We start from the raw sequence: 19,921 nt of genomic DNA, 5'->3' as shown, positions 1-19,921 counted from the left end.
CAGGTTTAGCGCATGGTGAGACAGAGGAGGAGCTGGGCCAAGAAGCACCCCACAGAGCCCAGAGCCTCCAAGTGGTGAGAACAGTCCCTCCGAACAGGCAGTCTGAGAAGAGAAGGATCAGATGGCCCCAAGCCTCTAAAATAGAGTGGTACATGTTTGATGAGGACGCAGACAAGGTGCCTCTCAACAGCCAAAGGGGATGTTGAGAGGAGGCTTCAGACTATGATGACCATCATAGTGAGCATGGCTGCTGAGAGGTTTGGTGTTGAGGAGGAAAGAGCAGCCAAGCAGCCTTACACCAAGAACCAGAGGGCAGTCAAAATCCATAACATCAGGAAAGAACTGAAAGCCCTGAAGAAACAGCACAAGGCAGCCATTGAAGAGGAGCATGCACCACTGGCAGAGCTCTGTCTCGTTCTCAGAAATGCAGAGCAGAACAACACAGGAGACGGCGGAGGGAGAGGGCTTGGAAGCGGGCTGCTTTCATCAACAACCCATTTGGCTTCATGAAGGGGTTCTTTGGAAAGAAACGCAGTGGACGCCTGGCCTGTTCAAAGGAGAAAGTCGACACCTCCACGACACCTTCAGCAACCCCAACCGAGACCAAGAGCTTGGACAGTGCAAGGCTGTAATTGCACCACCAGAGCCTGCTGAGGCCTTAGATCTGAGGGAGCTACTCCTGAAACAAGTTCAGGAGGTGGTGTGGAAAGCAAGGTCTAGGTCAGCACCAGGACCAAGTGGAACGCCCTACAAGGTCTATAAGCATTGTCCCAAGTTGTGACACCGGCTCTGGAAGATCTTGAGGATCATCTGGAGGAGGGTGAAGCCAGCGCAGCAGAGACTGCGGCCTGCTCCCGTAGACGTGTCCATAAAAATCATACAGAGATATGCTTTGCAAACTTAATACCCATTACTATATTGGATCATGTTGAAATTGAGGATGGCCCAGTGGTTGTTCCAGTAATAGCAAAGATTTAGTGTCTGCTACCTACAACGCGCATGGAATGTCTCAAACCTAAACCTACTTCTAGGCATCTTATATATGCTACTCTGGAACCACCCCTAAACCCAAACAGTTTAACTGTCAACCCCACTGAGATCCTTAGACTGGGTCTCATTAACATAAGATCACTGTCCTCAAAATCATTGTTGATTAATGATTTAATTATTGATCATCACTTAGATATGATTGGGTTATGTGAAACCTGGCTTAAACCTACAGCTGTCCTCTTAAATGAAGCCTGTCCACCAGCATATACATTTAGTCAAGTCCCTCGTGATGTGAAGCAAGGCAGGGGTGTTGCTCTTATTTATAAATCTTGGTTTAGCTTATTAGCTGTTGGGGGTCACAAATATAACTCGTTTGAGCATCTGATTCTCCGCTCCGCTCAGGATATTACGCATTGCCAAGGTCAGAAGAATAAAAATCAGCCGTATTACTTTGTCACTGTATATAGGCCTCCTGGCCTATATTCTGAATTCTTAGATGAATTTGTTGTGTACATCTCTAACTTGTCAACTAGTGCAGATAACATTCTGATCGTTGGTGACTTTAACGTTCATATAAATAAGCCTTCTGATCCCCTCTGCAAATCATTTATGGAAATTGTGGATGCATTAGGATTTCGACAATGCATTCGGGATTCGACGCACATTAGTGGAAATATCCTGGATCTGGTTCTCGCACGTGGTATTGCTGTCACGAATATTGACATCATGCCTCTTACATCAGTGGTCTCTGATCACTCACTTATTAAGTTTACAGTTTCGCTGCCGTGTTTAGTGGAACAACAACCTTATTTATCACTGCAGTGATGCATCAACTCCTCAACTATGACTGAACTAGAAGCTAGACTGCCTGATGTTTTAGCCTCACTTTTGACAAATACCCAGTCAGTAGACAGACTTGTGGATAGTTTAAACTCAGTGCTCAAAACAACACTCGACATGATTGCACCACCTGTGTTGAAACCGCGCTCCCCCAAATCGCAGTCACCTTGGTTCAATGATTACCTGCTTGACCTCAAGCATAAAGAAAGAGGTCTAGAACGGAAATGGCGTTGTTCAAAATTAGAAGTATTCCACCTTGCGTGGCGTGAAGCTATCTTAGACTATAAGCATGCATTATTGGCTACAAAGTGGACATATTACTCTGATTTGATCAACAAAAACAAGCATAACTCAAAGTTCTTGTTCGACACGGTGGCAACACTTATTCATGGACAACCACCTGTAGCTCGCTCTCCTTTTACAGCACAAGATTTCCTAGATTACTTTGAGAAGAAAAAAGATATTAGGTTGAACATATCCCAGCATGCCTTAACCCAGGCACTACACCCTGCTATTGAGGTGGGTGCCACTACTGAGGTATTACCTAGACTTACAGAATTTGATAGTACCTCTCTTGACATGCTGACGAAACTCGTAACGTCAACAAAAAGCACAACCTGTTTATTTGATCCTATACCAACAAAACTGTTTAAGGACCTGTGGCCCACTCTTGGGCTGATTGTGCTGGAAATTATTAATCTTTATTTAACTTCTGGATCTATTCCTAAACATTTCAAATCTGCAGTGATTAAACAATTACTTAAGAAACCTAATCTTGACCCTAGTGTATTGAAAAACTATCGGCCGATATCAAATCTATCATTTTGCTCTAAAATTCTGGAAAAAGTGGTGTCACGACAGCTCGTAGACTATCTTACTGAGAATAATCTCTTTGAGCCACTGCAGTCTGCTTTTAGAAAATATCATTCCACTGAGACAGCTCTCACTAAAGCGGTGAATGATCTTCTGCTTACAATGGACTCGGACACCACTACGGTTCTGCTGCTGTTAGGTCTCAGTGCTGCATTTGATACAGTGGATCAGCTTATTCTACTTGATAGGCTGGAGAATCATTTTGGGATTACTGGGAGTGCCCTTGCAGGGCTGATGTCATACTTGACCAGTCGTTCTCACTGTGTTTTGTACAGTAACATTACCTCTAACCTTAGTGACATGAAATTTGGGGTTCCTCAGGGGTCTGTCTTAGGCCCCCTGCTTTCTCCCTTTATATAGCATCCCTTGGGAACATATTGCGGCGTTTTGGGATTACCTTTCACTGCTATGCAAATGATACTCAGTTATATATGCCGATAACTGCTGGTAATCTCATTCACATAAAATCCTTAGAAGATTGCCTCGCAGTAGTGAGAAGTTGGATGTCTAGAAACGTCCTACTTTTAAACTCTGAAAAGACTGAAATGATGGTTTTTGCTCGAGTGAGTCATCGGCATCAATTTGACCAGTTAACACTCAGCCTAGGCTCGTGTGTCATGCATCACACTGACAAAGTGAGGAACCCTGGGGTAATTTTTGATCCTTCTTGTCCTTTGGCCTCCATATTAGAAATACGAGGTCTGTTAGAAAAGTATCCGACCTTTTTATTTTTTTCAAAAACCATATGGATTTGAATCACGTGTGATTGCATCAGCCAAGCTTGAACCTTTGTGCGCATGCGTGAGTTTTTTCACGCCTGTTGGTTGCGTCATTTGCCTGTGAGCAGGCTTTGTGTGAGCAGTGGTCCACCCTCTCGTCGTTTTTTTATTGCAAATAAATGTCTGAACGATTTGGAGCTTTGCTGCATCAATTTTTTTCCAGAAACTGTGACAGACCTCCAGGTGGACACTGTTCGGAAAATTAATATGGCTTTCAGGGACGATTTTATGGGGATTACACAGATTAAGGAGTGATCCAGACGGTTTAAAGACCACCCACAACTGCTGAGAGCGCGCCGCGCTCCGAGCACCGATCGACAGGCTCAAACCCTGCTGAAACAACCAGATCATTTCCAACGTGAAGGCTTTGTTGATCCGGGGCATCCCATCCTCTCTATGGCTGATGCTGAGACCCTGATCCATGCGTTCATCTCTTCTAGATTGGACTACTGCAATGTTCTATTTTCTGGTTTACCGCAGTCGAGCATTAGGGTTCTCCAATTGGTTCAAAATGCTGCAGTCAGACTTTTGACACGAAGCAGAAAGTTTGACCACATTACACCCATTTTGGCATCTCTTCACTGGCTTCCTGTCCCAGTGAGATCAGATTTTAAGGTTCTACTACTAACCTATAAAATTATTCATGGATTGGCACCTCCCTACCTAGCTGACCTAATTAAACCTGATGTACCGGCCCGGGCTTTATGTTCTCAGGGTGCAGGACTACTTTGTGTCCCTAGGGTGAATAAGAAGTCTGCGGATCACAGAGCTTTCTCTTATCGTGCCCCTGTTCTGTGGAATGGTCTCCCTGCATCAATAAACCAATCAGATTCTGTGGAGACTTAAGACACACTTATTTTCCCTTTCATATGGCTAGCATACTGGTACAGTTTTGTTTTACGCTTTTTAAGCCCAGGTTACACATAGACGGTTTTGTCGGCGGGTAGTACGTAGACCGAAGTTCGCAGTAGTTCCGGCTGTTTTTGCGGTGGAAAGTGGCGGAGCATTTCGCCGGCGTTTTGACCGCCGTACTAGCCGCAAATACACGGATAAAATGCCGCTAAATCCGCCGAATAAAGCGGCGTTTTGACGCCGTAGCATCCGGCACACGTCAGACAATGGGGTTAATACCCAGTTCTATTCTTTACAATCGCAGGTTAAGACGCGCGTGAGAACGGCGGTGTTCTGCTGCCGCCGATAATGCCCTGTGTACCGTTGGTTTTATCCAGGCAAATCCTGCGTTACTCCAGGAACTTTTGCATATAGGCACCGCCCTCAGAGTATAATAGGCTGAAGCAGCAGGGATACATGCCTCTGTCACTGCAGGGGGAGGGAGCTCATCCTCAGCCTTCTCTTCTCCTTTCCTTTCCCCCTCCTCAACGTGTTGCTCGTCTCCACCACAAGCCTCCCCTCTGCTTCTAAACCAGACCTCTTGGTAAGTCCTTGCCGCTGCCAATTTTCTTTGAGGAGGCATACCGGAGCTTCTCTGCAAAAATATCTGGAGCTGGCCGCGAGTGAGAGGCCTGCATGCAGCGCGCTAGCATTTTTATACTGACCGCCACCTATCGGCCGTTTGGAACGCCGTTAACCGGGAGGTGGCGTTTAGAACGGTGTACTGTCCGCTAGCGACGCCATTTTGTCTGTCTATGTCACCGGTTAAAACGCCTTTGAGGACGCCGATGTGGGCCCTTTCGCCGTTTTACACGCCGTTGGTTAGGGATACAACGCCGGCCGCCAATTATGGCGGTGTAAACTGCGGCACTACAGGAAGGGGCAAGATGAAATGGCGATTAAAAGTATGAAACGCCGTTGTTCGCGTTGTCTCCGTCGTCACGCGAATTCTCCGGGAGCGCTCCCGGAATTATTCGACATGTTGAATAATTTTTTCAACAATTCCCGGTAAAGCCGGAACTAAGCCATGCCCCCTAGTGCCAGCGTTAACAATGGCGTTTGATCCTTAAGACAGCCAAAAACTCTTCCGGGACGCTTCCGGGAGCTCTTACCGTCTATGTGTAAACGGGGCTTTACTCTTTTAATTCATGTTATTAGTAATTGGAGAGGGCCGCAGCCTCAACTTCACCTAAATTCTGATCAGCTTAGTATTTCTTCTGTTTTTCTTGTTGATTAATGCTGGCAAATTATACCGTATTTTTTGTCTTTCTGATGCCTGATTCTGTTTTTTCTCTGTTTAAGGTGCAGCTCCATCCAGAGATGGGAGTTGTGTTTGTGTTGGTGACCCTCTGGTCCTGTGCACCAACAGCAATTCTTGTATATTCATCCGTGAATTGTTCTGTGAATTATTTCTGTAATTTATGTTTGTAGCATGGCCCAAGCAGAGGGTCACCCCTTTGAGTCTGGTCTGCTTGAGGTTTCTTCCTCAGAGGGAGTTTTTCCTTACCACTGTTGCTCTGGGGGTTGGTAAGGTTAGACCTTACCTGTGTGAAGTGCCTTGAGGCAACTCTGTTGTGATTTGGTGCTATATAAAGGAAAATAAATTGAAAATTAAATTGAGGAGGACTCCAAGAACATCAGCCAGTTCAGAATAATTTCGCTTCTCAGTTTCGAAGGGAAGATTTTTTCAGCATTGTATCTAAGTGACTGGCTGATTTCGTCCTCAAGAACGGATACATAGAGACCTCCATGCAGAGAGGCGCCATCCCCAGGGTACCAGGGTGCTTAGAGCACACTGGCATGGTCACTCAGCTCCTCAGAGAGGCAAGGGAGAACAAGCGTGATCTGGTGGTGCTGTGGCTAGATCTGGCCAATGCCTATGGCTCAATGCCCCACAATCTGGCCCTTGAAACCCTGGAGAGGCACCAGCTGCAGAAAGAGACCTCATCCTGGATTGCTACGGTGACTTCAGCCTGAGGGTCTCAGCAAGATCAACAACATCTGAGTGGCACAGACTGGAGATGGGACTCATCACATGCCGTACCATCTCAGTGATCCTGTTCGCTCTGGCAATGAACATGATGGTGAAATCTGCAGAACCAGAGTGCAGAGGTCCCAAGTCTAAGTCTGGGATCCACCAACCGCCAATCCGTGCCTTTATGGATGACCTGATAGTGACCACCGAGTCAGTGCCTGGAGGCAGATGGATTTTGACGGGGCTGGAGAGGCTAATGGGATGATCCAGGATGTCATTCAAGCCTGCAAAATCAAGATCCTTGGTCTTGAAAAAGAGCAGAGTGGCAGACAAGTTCTGCTTCTCTATCACAGGAACACCGCTCCCTACCATCTCTGAGAAGCCGATAAAGAGCTTGTGAAAGTTCTTTGATAGCAGCCTGCCGGCAGCTGGAGCTCATTGTGCTGTGGGAAGAACAAATGGGGGAGACCTTTGAGCGGAAGAAGGAGAAGTATGACAACCTAGTCAGCGACTGCCACAGACAAGGCTGGAAGGCTAGGTGCTTGCCTGTGGAGGTAGGGTGCAGAGGATTTGCTGGACAGTATCTGTGCAGGGCCTACACGGCACTTGGCATCAAAGGAGAGAGAGAAGGAGGAGGGCCATCCATAACAACACAGAAGCAGCAGAGAAAGCCTCAAGGTGGCTCTGAATAAAGAGGGTGGATCCGTGGTCAAGTGCTGCTAGGGTACAAGTTGAGGCCTGATCAACCTCAGATGGGTCACCTGAGAGAGGGTGTCTGATGTTCGAAAGACCGGAAACACCCAGTGACCTCAGGTACCTCACTGATGATGTGCCCTGGCTACGCATCAGAAGATGTTTCATGACAAAAAAAAAAGGGGCCAAGACTCGGTGGGAGAGAGCTCTCATGGCGCAGCTGTGTTACAGAGGAACTTTTCTTCACCATTTTAGACACCATTTTGGATAATCGGGACGCTTTATGTGGATTATTTTCTTCATGAATCCAACTGAAACTAACAGGAAAGAATTTATATTTACTACGTGTCATTTACTTTGCCAATCAATGCATTAATAGACATATTTCGGTTGTCTAAGCGACAGGGTTCAAAGCGAGTGAAAAAAGCAGCAGCTTTTAGTGCGTAAATGACAGTGTATCTAATACTGAGATAAATTGTGACTTCTAATACTGTTTTACCGCTTTTGAAAGAACATGACATGACAGTGTTTGGGGTTTTATTTTTTTATTCATTTTTCGTGCGTTCTTTTTGTGTTTGTGATCCTTGAATTTACCCAGCAGTGAAAAGTTAAAGTGAAACTGGTTTATCAGAAGCCGACAACAGGCCGATTAGCAGAATCCCAACAGCTGTGTGTGTGCAAGGCAGCTTCTATGTGTGCCTTCAGTCATCTGACTGATCATTTTAATGCATAATTTATGTGGATTCATGATTGGAATCAGGAAACTGAAAGATAATCAGCCATACATTGTGGTCTACAAATCCACCTGAAACACCCCAAACACGTGGCACATCTGAGACCTGATTGTGTCTGTTTACTGATTCAAGACAAAAACCCAACCGCAATGAGAACTCCAAAAAGATTCCTGCTGCTCCTCGGGTATGTGACCATCACACTTCCTGTCATGTATTACTACTGGAACACCAAATCACATGACAAGACAGGTAACAAGAAAAAACAGGGCGGGGCGGGGTGTGTGGGTGTGTGTGTGTGCAGATGCATAAGATGATAAGGTCCTGCTCAGCACGGATGTGGTTCGTTTGAATAATTATTTACTTTTTCTGCTCACTGCTGTAAGATATGTTTGTATGTTCAAGGATGGGTACATGGTAAACAGTTGTGTTATGTGACGTGACTCACATAATCGTGACTGAGGTGCCACTCCTTAAAGCAAAAGACACCACCAAAAAAGGAATAATTTATAGTTTATTAGTAATTTAGGGACAAGAACATCTGATTTACTAAACTCCTAGAAGCCGTCACACAGAAACATTTCCATTCTTCTTGAGGTCTGGAAACAGCGGAAGGAACTGAGAAAGCAGCTGAATACACACGTGCAAAACTGACAAACAGGCATTTTCCCAGATGAAGCAGAATTTGGAAGATCTAACCAGCAAGGAGCTGGAAAACGTCATTGAGAATGATGAACATGAAGTCATCTACTGCTACATTCTCAGTGCCCCTGTCCATGTGATGGCGCAAACACATTCATCGTCGGCCAAAGGGCTGTTCTTTTTTATGTCTCTGATGCATCTTGGGATCACCCACCAGGCAATTAAAGACTGGCCACAATGACATACTTTTTCTAGGGGAAATTGGTCAACTTGGTCTGTAATGGCTTCACCTCCAGTGACCCTTAATTGGAGTAAGTGGGTACAAAAAATGGATGGATGGTCTGTAATGACACAGCACAACCTGAACAGGCCAAGAAATATCATTTTACTGTCAGGGATTCATCTTGGGATGTCCTAAAAACCCAGTGAAGATTAAAAACTACAAAACCATTGTATCACCTGAACAAGATGTTTGATGTTTATTATAGTAATGTTGCCTTTTGGTTGGAGAAAACACCAACTGAAAATTGATGGCCTTTTTCCTGGGACATTTGGCTGCTATTACCTCGCAAGAGTTGAGGTGTTCCATGTTGTGTTTTTCTCTCTAACTGTAACTGTGGTGCACTATAGATCTGCGATTTGTGCTAACCCGAAAGCAATTCCACCAGAAGACAACATGTTAAAGAAAGTGATTCATTACATAAGTTACTGCAGAGTTACGAATCTGATTCGACTTTATTCCCCGTTGGAGCGGTGGGATGAGCCAAGATGAGCTACAGTCCTGATGATGGAGGAGGGAGAGGGCAAACCCCAGCCCCCATGGCAGACAAGGCCCAACTGGTGGTGGTGTGGCGGCAGAGGGATCACCAGGCAGGGAACTGAAAAACAGCGAGAGGTGAAATGTGTTGAAACTTTGAAAAGATGTGCCTGTGCCCGATTGGTTTGTGATGACTGTTAATGGTGGTATGTGTTTAGGATTGTGCATGTGGCTTTAGTCAGTAAGCTGACTGTGATAGATGCTAAACTGTGTCTTCTGGGGGAATTTGTGCTATGTTTCATTTCTCGAACCTGCCCAGCCATGATCAGGTCCTAGTTTGGTGCCGCTGGGCCTAACTGCGTCAAAATCCGATTGTGATGGGAAAATTACTGCATTGCAAATATATATTTTGAAGGAGCTGTTTGTGGACTGCAAAACATCCTGTTGTGTTTACAGTGATGGGTATCCAGGGAAAAAAAGAGTCTTTTGAAAATAACGACAACTTTATTTACAGCTATGTACACAGAATCCACCTGTTGCTTATCCGTCTTCTCCAACACTAAGAACTCCGTCAGAGGCAGATCCAGCCTTTAATAGGGGGTGAGGCCCCCTACTGGTTTTCTTCTGGACACCACACATACTTTCTTGCGTCACTGTTTGCACAGGTGATGTGTACAAACGGGAAGAGGCTGACGATTGTCTTGAACCAGATCAAGCCAGATCAAGATACTGACATTCAGATACTGACATTGCTCCTAGCTATAAGTTCACTTTCTTGAATCAACTCCCAAAACCAGAGCAACAGGTCAGTGTTAACGAACTTCAAAACTTACATACTCACAGGTTCTTTCTTATGTATTGTCTGAAAGCGAGTTTCAGTCTCGTTGGCAACCTTTAATGTAACCAAAGTTAGGACACATTGAAGGATAAATTCAGGTTTGCTTTGGGGGTTTTTTTCAATGCAGAGTACAGCAAACAATATAATAAATGCAAAATCAGGCAACAGAAATAACAAATATGCAACAAAATACAGTGCAAACATCTCGGGTAAGATAGCCAGGGCAAACCAGCAAAACATTTTTGAATTATAAAATGCAAGAACATTAATAACATTAATGTTAACATTATTTAACCAAGCTTCAGAAAAAAAACATTTTGATTGATGATTTACTGCCACCTGCTAGAAAGGTGTGCGAGTCCAAAATGTAATTAGCAATGTCAGCTAATACTCATTGCTTCTCCAAAACTATTAGTCCAATCAGTGCTATGTTTTGGTCCCGTTTATCCTTAATCCAAAACAGCATGTCAAACAGCAAATGACAACTGTGCTCTGTTTGTTCCTTGTCAAAGTTGCACACACGCACGCACGTGGTTTTAATTTGAGAAACAAAGACTGTGCCTGAAGACATTGAAACCACAAAACATTTCACTCATGGTAACAACATGAAACTTAAGTCACTCATGGTAATACAACCCCAATTCCAATAGAGTTGGTGTTATGTGGGCCGCCCAAAGAGGAGGTACTGCTGGCCAACGCCAGAGGGCGCCCTGCCTGTTGTCGGGTTTCAGGCACCAGAGGGCGCAGTTGCCATCCAGGAGCCAGGACTGACAGCTGTCAGCAATCAACATCATCATCACCATAAAAGCCTGGAGGAGACACCACATCTCTGCTGAGATATCAGCTTACCACGCAGGTAACCTTTCTCAGCCGTTTTTATGCCGTTCGCACATTACTTGCTACTGAGTTTGCAGTCGTAACCTTTGTATGCTCGCAGCTTGGAGCTGGGTTTGTGGAGGTTGGAGGGAGTTGGCGTTTCCCACTCCTCACTTTCCTGATCATTAAGCATACTATTGGTACTGCACGTTCTCAGCGTTCCTGTTTCTGGGAGTGGTAGATTTTCCCCTCAGCTGACTGCTTACTGGGTGTCCACACACCCACCATTAACCTGTTTTTGTTCCTGCCAGGAGTAACGGATCTGACAGCTGGAAGCAGAGGCCACCTGGGGACTCAGGACTTGGCGGCTGCAGGTCTCCGTTGGCGGTGGAACCTTGTGGGTCCCGGCTCTTCTCTGGATAGGCGTCTCCTACCCTCGGGCCTGTCCACATGTCACCTGTTGTATTTTGTGATTGACTGACTAAAAGCAGTATCTGACCTGTTGTGCACATTTGCTGCAATAAATTGTATTTATTGGCTTATCTATTGCCCGTTCATTTACGCCCCCTGTTGTGGGTTGTGCATTACACTTTCCCCAACAGGATATCTCGGCCAGCGTCATGGACTCCGTGGGGCACATACCATCTGTTGAACGATCAATGGAGATGCAAGGTGCACAGGCTCCAGCAGGAGGCAGATTGGGTGAGTTGCAGCAAATATTAACCACCCTCACTACTCGGCTGGATTTGGTGACCGAGCAGAACATACTGCTCGATTGTAGGATGGAGGCTCTCACTGCTCAGGTGGAAGCGCGTGCACAGGGCGCGGCTGCTGCTCCTCCCCCTGCGGACCTGTTGCTAAACAGAGACCCTCCAGTGGTCGTTCAACGAACCCCCCCCCCTTGAAGCATACATTAGCCCCCCGGAGATGTACGGAGGTTGTGTTGAGACGTGCGCGGACTTCTTAATGCAGTGCTTGCTTGTCTTTGCACAGCGTCCCGTCATGTACACGTCTGACTCCAGCCAGGTGGCTTATGTCGTTAATTTGCTTCGAGGTGAGGCACGCGCCTGGGCTACGGCACTTTGGGAACAGAGTTCATGGCTTCTAACCACTTACACTGGGTTTGTGAGGGAGTTCAGACAGGTGTTTGATCACCCGAATCGAGGCGAAACTGCTTCAAATGTGCTGCTGTCAATACGGCAGGGGCGTCGGAGCGCCGCTGAGTATGCAGTCGACTTCCGCATCGCGGCAGTGAGGGCCGGCTGGAATACGGTAGCGCTCCGCGCCGCCTTTGTAAATGGACTGTCTCCGGTCGTTAAGGAGCACCTGGTGGCTAAGGACGAGCCGCGGGAATTAGACGGGCTTATCGACCTCGTTATATGGTTAGACAACCGATTAGAGGAACGTCGACGGGAGCGAGGCGAGGGGCGTGGCCGGACACGAGCCGTCCCTCTTCCTTCCGGGTCCGAAAAGGCGCCGCCTTCCCCACGCTCCAAAGCCAGAGCGCTCCGCGTGACGACAGCTCCCCCTGCTGATGTTGCTATGGAAACGAGCAGGGCCAAGATAAAATCAGAAAATAGACAAAGGAGGCTGGTCAGTGGGGAGTGTTTTCACTGCGGCTCGAAGGAGCACACGCAGAAAAACTGCCCCAAATGGTCAAAATGTCAACACTCGCCCTTAGAGACTGGGCTAAGGGTGGGCCATAACACACACACGGGGAGTGCATGTAAATCCGCACGAGTCCCAGTCATGATCCTCAGTGGGGATTTAACCCTTCATGCTCCAGCACTTATCAACACGGGGTCAGAGGGGAATCTGCTGGACAGCAGATGGGCTAAGGAGGTAGGGCTCCCTCTAGTGGCCCTTCCTTCTCCAGTGAAGGTACGGGCACTCGATGGCACCCTTCTTCCATTAATCACACACCAGACCCAGCCCATAATACTGGTTGTGTCTGGAAACCACGGGGAGGAGATCGTGTTCTTTGTAACACCTTCTACCTCCAGAGTTATTTTGGGCTATCCATGGATTAGTAAGCACAATCCCCGGATCGATTGGCCATCTGGGGTTGTGGCTCAATGGAGCGAAACCTGCAACCGGGAGTGTTTAAGATCCTCGGTCCCACCTGGTGCTACTGCTAAAGAGGAGGTTCGAGTCCCTCCCAATCTCACGGCGGTGCCGGCTGAGTACCACGATCTTGCTGACGTTTTCAGCAAAGATCTGGCACTCACGCTTCCCCCGCATCGACCGTATGATTGTGCCATTGATTTGATCCCGGGCGCTGAGTATCCGTCCAGCAAGCTGTACAACCTCTCACGCCCCGAGCCCGAATCAATGGAGACCTACATCCGGGACTCTTTAGCTGCCGGGTTGATCCGGAACTCTTCCTCCTCGTTAGGTGCTGGTTTCTTTTTTGTGGGCAAGAAGGACGGCGGACTCCGTCCATGCATTGATTATAGAGGGCTGAACGAGATCACGGTTCGCAACCGATACCCGTTGCCCCTATTGGATTCAGTGTTCACGCCCCTGCATGGAGCCAAAATATTTACAAAATTGGATCTTAGGAATGCGTATCACCTGGTTCGGATCCGGAAGGCAGACGAACAGAAGACGGCATTTAACACCCCGTTAGGTCACTTTGAGTACCTGGTCATGCCGTTCAGCCTCACTAACGCCCCCGCAACGTTCCAAGCATTGGTAAAGGACGTCTTGTGGGACTTCCTGCATCGGTTCGTCTTCGTATACCTAGACGATATTCTCATCTTCTCCTCGGATCCTGAGACTCATGTGAAGCATGTACGTCAGGTCCTGCAGCGGTTGTTGGAGAACCGGCTGTTTGTGAAGGGCGAGAAGTGCGAGTTCCACCGTACTTCTTTGTCGTTCCTGGAGTTCATCATCTCCTCCAACTCCGTTGCACCCAATCCGGCCAAGGTAGCGGCGGTGAGAGATTGGCCCCAACCGGTAAGCTGAAGGAAGCTGCAACAGTTCCTCGGCTTCGCAAATTTCTATCGGAGGTTCATCAAGGGCTATAGTCAGGTTGTTGGTCCCCTTACAGCCCTGACCTCCCCAAAAGTTCCCTTCACCTGGTCGGATCGGTGCAAAGCCGCGTTTAGGGAGTTGAAACACCGGTTCTCTACTGTGCCAGTTCTGGTGCAGCCCGATCCTAGCCGCCAGTTTGTTGTGGAAGTAGATGCCTCTGACTCAGGGATAGAAGCTGTGCTGTCCCAGAGTGGGGAGTCCGATAAGGTTCTCCACCCCTGTGCCTATTTCTCCCGCAGGTTGACCCCGGCAGAGCGGAACAAGACGTCGGCAATCGGGAGCTCCTGGTGGTGAAAGAGGCCCTGGAGGAGTGGAGACACTTGTTGGAGGGAGCTGTGGTTCCATTCACGGTTTTCACTGACCATCGGAACCTGGAGTATATTCGGACCGCTAAGCGTCTGAATCCCAGGCAAGCCCGTTGGTCTCTATGTTTTGGACGTTTTGACTTCAGGATCACCTATCGCCCCGGGACCAAGAACCAGCGGTCAGATGCACTGTCCCGGGTGCATGAAGAGGAAGTCAAAATGGAGCTGTCGGATTCACCTGAAAACATCATCCCGGAGTCCACTATCATCGCCACACTGACGTGGGACGTGGAGAACATCGTCAGGGAGGCCCTGACGCGTCACCCGGACCCTGGCGGTTGACCACCAAACCGGTTGTACGTCCCACCAGACGCTAGGACTGCAGTTGGACTTCTGTCACGGTTGTAAGCTCACCTGCCATCCAGGGGTGCAAAGGACCATGGCAGTGGTCCGGCAGCGGTTCTGGTGGGCGTCTATGGAAGCCGACGTCCGGGAGTATGTCCGGGCCTGTACCACCTGTGCCAGGGGCAAGGCAGTCAATCAACCGGAGAAGGGACTCCTCCAGCCGCTGCCAGTGCCTCGTCGCCCCTGGTCCCACATCGGCCTGGACTTTGTCACGGGTTTCCCTGTGTCCCAGGGAATGACAACCATCCTGACGATAGTGGACCGGTTCTCCAAGGCGGCCCACTTCGTGGCCCTCCCGAAGCTCCCGACGGCCCAGGAGACTGCAGACCTCCTGGTCCACCACGTCGTACGTCTGCATAGTATCCCTGTGAACATCGTCTCGGATCGTGGGCCCCAGTTCTCCTCGCAAGTCTGGAGGAGCTTCTGTATGGAACTGGGGGCCACCGTGAGCCTTTCGTCCGGGTACCACCCACAGACCAACGGACAAGCAGAGCGGGCCAATCAAGAGCTGGAACAGGCCTTGCGATGTATGACCTCCATGCACCCGACGGCCTGGAGTCAACATCTGGCCTGAATCGAGTACGCTCATAACAGGCAAGTCTTGTCTGCAACCGGCCTCTCCCCGTTTGAAGCGTGTTTGGGGTACCAGCCCCCATTGTTTCTGGCTGTGGAGGGAGAGGTCGGGGTTCCCTCAGTCCAGGCCCACCTCAGGAGGTGCCATCGGGTATGGCGAACAGCCCGCTCTGCCCTGCTGAAAGCCCGGATGAGGGCGAAGAGCCATGCAGACCGCCGACGCGCCCCGGCCCCAGAATATCAGCCCGAGCAGGAGGTCTGGCTGTCAACAAAGAACATCCCGCTCAACACGGAGTCGCCAAAACTGATGGATATATCGGACCATTCAAGATCGCCAAAATCATCAGTCCAGCAACAGTGAAGCTGGGAGTTTCAGCTTCACTGCGGATCCATCCAGTTTTCCATGTCTCCAAACTCAAACCATACCACACCTCGGAACTTTGCACCCCCAGACCAGCGCTGCCTCCTGCCCGCATCATCAATGGCGAGCCTGCGTGGACAGTCCGCAGGCTCCTGGATGTTCGCCGGAGGGGTCGGAGTCTCCAGTATCTGGTGGACTGGGAGGGTTACGGACCTGAAGAACGCTCCTGGGTGAAGAGGAGCTTCATCCTGGATCCGGCCCTCCTGGCCGAGTTCTACCAGCGACACCCCGACAAGCCTGGTTGGGCGCCAGGAGGCGCCCGTTGAGGGGGGGGGGTCCTGTTATGTAGACCCTCGGGCCTGCCCACACATCACCTGTTGTATTTTGTGATTGACTGACTAAAAGCAGTATCTGACCTGTTGTGCACATTTGCTGCAATAAATTGTATTTATCTATCTATTTATTTATCTATTTATCTGTATCTATTGACCGTTCATTTACGCCCCCTGTTGTGGGTCCGTGCATTACACTTTCCCCAACAGTTGGGACATTGTGTGAAACATAAATAAAAACAGAAAACAATGATTTGCAAATCCTCTTCAACATATATTCAATTGAATACACCACAAGGACAAGATATTTAATGTTCAAACTGATAAACTTTGTTTTTGAGCAATATTTGCTTAATTTGAAATGGATGCCTGCAACACGTCTCAAAAAAGTTGGGACAAAAGACTGGGAAAGTTGATGAATGCTCAAAGAACACCTGTATGGAACATTCCACAGGTGAACAGGTTAATTGGAAACAGGTTGTCATGATTGTGTATAAAAGGAGCATCCTCAAAAGGTTCAGCCGTTCACAAGCAAAGATGGGGCGAGGATCACCACTTTGTGAACAACTGCGTGAAAATCGTCCAACAGTTTCAGAACAATATTTCTCAATGTTCAATTGCAAGGAATTTAGGGATTCCATCATCTACTGTCCATAATATAATCAGAAGATTCTGAGAATCTGGAGAACTTTCTACACGTAAGCGGCAAGGCCGAAAACCAACACTGAATGCCCGTGACCTTCAATCCCTCAGGCAGCACTAAATTAAAAACCAACATCATTGTGTAAAGGATCTTACCGCATGGGCTCAGGAACACTTCAGAAAACCATTGTCATTTAACACAGCTCATCGCTATTAAAACTCTACCATGAAAAGCGAAAGCCATACATTAATAACATCCAGAAATGCCGCCTCCTTCTCTGGGCCCAAGCTCATTTGAATTGGACAGACGCAAGTAGAAAAGTGCGCTGTGGTGTGATGAGTCCACATTTCAAATTGTTTTGGAAATCATGGACGTCGTGTCCTCTGGACAAAAGAGGAAAAAGACCATCCAGATTGTTACCAGCGCTAAGTTCAAAAGCCAGCATCTGTGATGGTATGGGAGTGTGTTAGTGCCCATGGCATGGGCAACGTACACATCTGTGATGGCACCATCAATGCTGAAAGGTACATCGAGATTTTGGCGCAACACATGCTGTCATCCAAGCAACATCTTTTTCAGGGACGTCCCTGCTAATTTCAGCAAGACAATGCCAAGCCACATTCTGCACATGTTACAACAGCGTGGCTTCGTAGTAAAATAGTGCGGGTACTAGACTGGCCTGCCTGCAGTCCAGACCTGTCGGCCATTGAAAATGTGTTGCGCAGTATGAAGTGCAAAATACGACAACGGAGACCCCGGACTGTTGAACAACTGACGTACATCACGCAAGAATGGGAAAGAAATCCACCTACAAAGCTTCAACAATTAGTGTCCTTAGTTCCCAAATGCTTATTGAGTGTTGTTAGAAGGCAAGGTGAAAGTACAGAGTGGTAAACATACCACTGCCCCAGCTTTTTTGAAATGTGTTGCAGGCATCCATTTCAAAGTGAGCAAATATTTACAAAAAAACAAACAATAAAGTCTGTCAGTTTGAACATTAAATATGTTGTCTTTGAGGTGTATTCAACTGAATATACAGAGAAAAGGATTTGCACATCTTTGTATTCCATTTTTCTTTACATTTTACACAACGTCCCAACTTCATTGGAATTGGGGTTGTAGCAACATGACTCTTATCTAAACTGACTAAACCAACTGAGCAACAAAAATACAACAAATTAAGAACACAAACAACACTGTTAAACTAACATAAACCACAATAACATTTAAAACCTCAAAACCCTGAACTCCCATGGTCCATTGCACCACAGCATCCACTGTTTACTGGTTCGCTAAAATTGCTGAGTTCTCCAAAAATGTTTGACCTATAAACTTTCCATTTTTGCAGCAATCATGCTTGACCCAAAACACATAGGCATGCCAAATGGCAAATGCGAGTTCTTCCCGGTTTTTGCGTGATTGAAGCCACACACACACACACACACACACACACACACACACACACACACACACACACACACACACACACACACACACACACACACACACACACACACACACACACACACACACACACACACACACAGGCCACTTGGCTATTATAATGTAGATTAGATGGGTTAAATATTTAATGACTGACTGCATGATCCCAGATTTCTCCATTATTCAAAACAGCTGTTAGAACATGCCGTAAGGTCAAATTTAGTCTATATAAAAACAGTTGATTTTAGATTTCAACTGCACAATTTTAGGAAAATCTGTCCAACCAGAGCTGCACCTTTCTGGCAAGAGACAGTTCTGTGATCAGAGCATTGAAAGGAAGAGGAGGAGAAAATCTTGCACACTGTCATCAGTGTCCATGGGTGTGTGCAGTCATCTCAGATCAGGCTTATCTAAATGAACTGTCACTTTGGTTCGAACAACAGAATAAACCACATAAGTGTGGACACGATCAAGTGACTGAGCTTTGACCTTTTGTGCCACATGAAGGACAGGTCTCAGTGAAACAGACAGTACATAATAAAACTCACACCAAAACAAGACTGACCTGTACAAGGGAAACTGAAGCAGCAGCGAGCGCAGGCAAACTGTTTTTATTGGTTTTGTTTTGTTTTAAATGGCCAAAATGGATTGCGGAAAAAACAAAACCCTGTGTATAATTAGTGATTGGAGACATGTGTGAGTGTTTGAGTAAAAGATGTGTTCAAGAGAGCTGAGAAAAATTAATGATGCAACCAAAACCTGAAGCCCCCATATTTATTTTTGCTAAATTTGAGGAAAAATGGGGTTTATATCACAAAATGCAAATGTAGAAGATGAGTCGTGCACTTAAAGGCTTGGCAACAATATTTTAATATGACTAAAGTAAAAAAAATTAAATTGTCCTTTAATATGACTGTTATATTAAAGTTTTCAAGTCCTTCTCTTAACGACAGATAAAACTGAAGCACTACACCAAGCTCCTGTTTGTTCGAGACCTTCTGCCTTTCAAGACAAGTTGCAGAAGTTCAACTGGCCTTATTATAAACGTTATGCCTAGAACTCAGTCACATGGGTGTGCAGCCAGTACATTCTGAGTGCCAGTCCCAAGCCCAGATAAATGAGGAGGGTTGCATCAGGAAGGGCATCCGGCGTAAAACAAGCCAACCCATCTATGCAGACTAAGAATCGAATTTCCATACCGTTTCGGTTGAGGCAAGGGTTAACAACGTCCGCCACTGGTGCTGTTGCCCAACAGGGTGCCGGTGGAAACTGAGCTACTGCTGGGCCAAGACAATGAAGAAGAGATGGATGTGCTGAGGGAGGACATGCAGGTGGTTGGTGTGACAGAGGAAGATACAGAGGACAGGGTGAAATGGAAACGATTGATCTTCTGTGGCGACCCCTAACAGGAACAGCCGAAAGACAAAGAAGATAAACGTTATGCCTGGCATATGTTGAGTCTTTTTGGTCATCTACCTGAACCAAAACCTTCTGTGCGTGAGACGTTTACATCAGGTCTGTTCCCATCATTCAATAACTTCGTTCAGTACCTGCTGGACCCTCAGACGGAGAAGAACGTGCCCTTTGAACCTCACTGGAGGCAGATGCATTGCCTGTGCCACCCTTGCCACATACACTAAGGTGATTTATGAAAACTAACATTTAAAACATTGGGTGTATTAGGAAGTAAACTCATGCAATGAGAAGAACTACAATTGATTCTGCTCTACAGTTATGTTTTCTGTTTTTGTCCTCAAGTTTGATTTTATTGGTCATCAGGAGACTCTCCAAGATGATGCTGAAGAGCTGCTCAATCTCTTAAACCTTCAGGATGACATTAAGTTCCCCCCGTCCTATGAAAACATGACTTCCCCCAACATGGTGTTGGACTGGTTCAGAACTGTGCCCCTAGAGGACAGAAGGAAGCTCTACCATATGTACAAGGAAGACTTCAGGCTGTTTGGATATGAAAAACCAAATTCTCTGCTTGATGAATAA

At 47.1% G+C, this 19,921-nt stretch overlaps 1 protein-coding gene across 1 annotated transcript; it reads left to right on the top strand.

Annotated features, from left to right (window-relative positions):
• The first annotated feature begins 7,924 nt into the window (after nt 1-7,924).
• On the top strand, nt 7,925-19,921 carry LOC117505399 (carbohydrate sulfotransferase 12-like). The gene is made up of 4 exons (XM_034165045.1): nt 7,925-8,024; nt 8,414-8,550; nt 19,339-19,552; nt 19,674-19,921. Exons 1-4 carry the CDS (start codon nt 7,925-7,927, stop codon nt 19,919-19,921), a joined length of 699 nt encoding a protein of 232 aa, XP_034020936.1.

The sequence above is a fragment of the Thalassophryne amazonica genome, chromosome 23, assembly GCF_902500255.1.
Source record: "Thalassophryne amazonica chromosome 23, fThaAma1.1, whole genome shotgun sequence".
NCBI lineage: Eukaryota > Metazoa > Chordata > Actinopteri > Batrachoidiformes > Batrachoididae > Thalassophryne > Thalassophryne amazonica.
This window is presented reverse-complemented; position numbering and strand designations above follow the sequence as displayed.

What these genes read in the sequence shown, in the direction of transcription:
- LOC117505399 (XM_034165045.1), top strand. Translation starts at nt 7,925, where the DNA reads ATGAGAACTCCAAAAAGATTCCTGCTGCTCCTCGGGTATGTGACCATC. An exon ending in CAAATCACATGACAAGACAG is followed by an intron (nt 8,025 to 8,413) that starts GTAACAAGAAAA and finishes GCTGAATACACA; the next exon opens with CGTGCAAAACTGACAAACAG. An exon ending in TTCTCAGTGCCCCTGTCCAT is followed by an intron (nt 8,551 to 19,338) that starts GTGATGGCGCAA and finishes TAACAGGAACAG; the next exon opens with CCGAAAGACAAAGAAGATAA.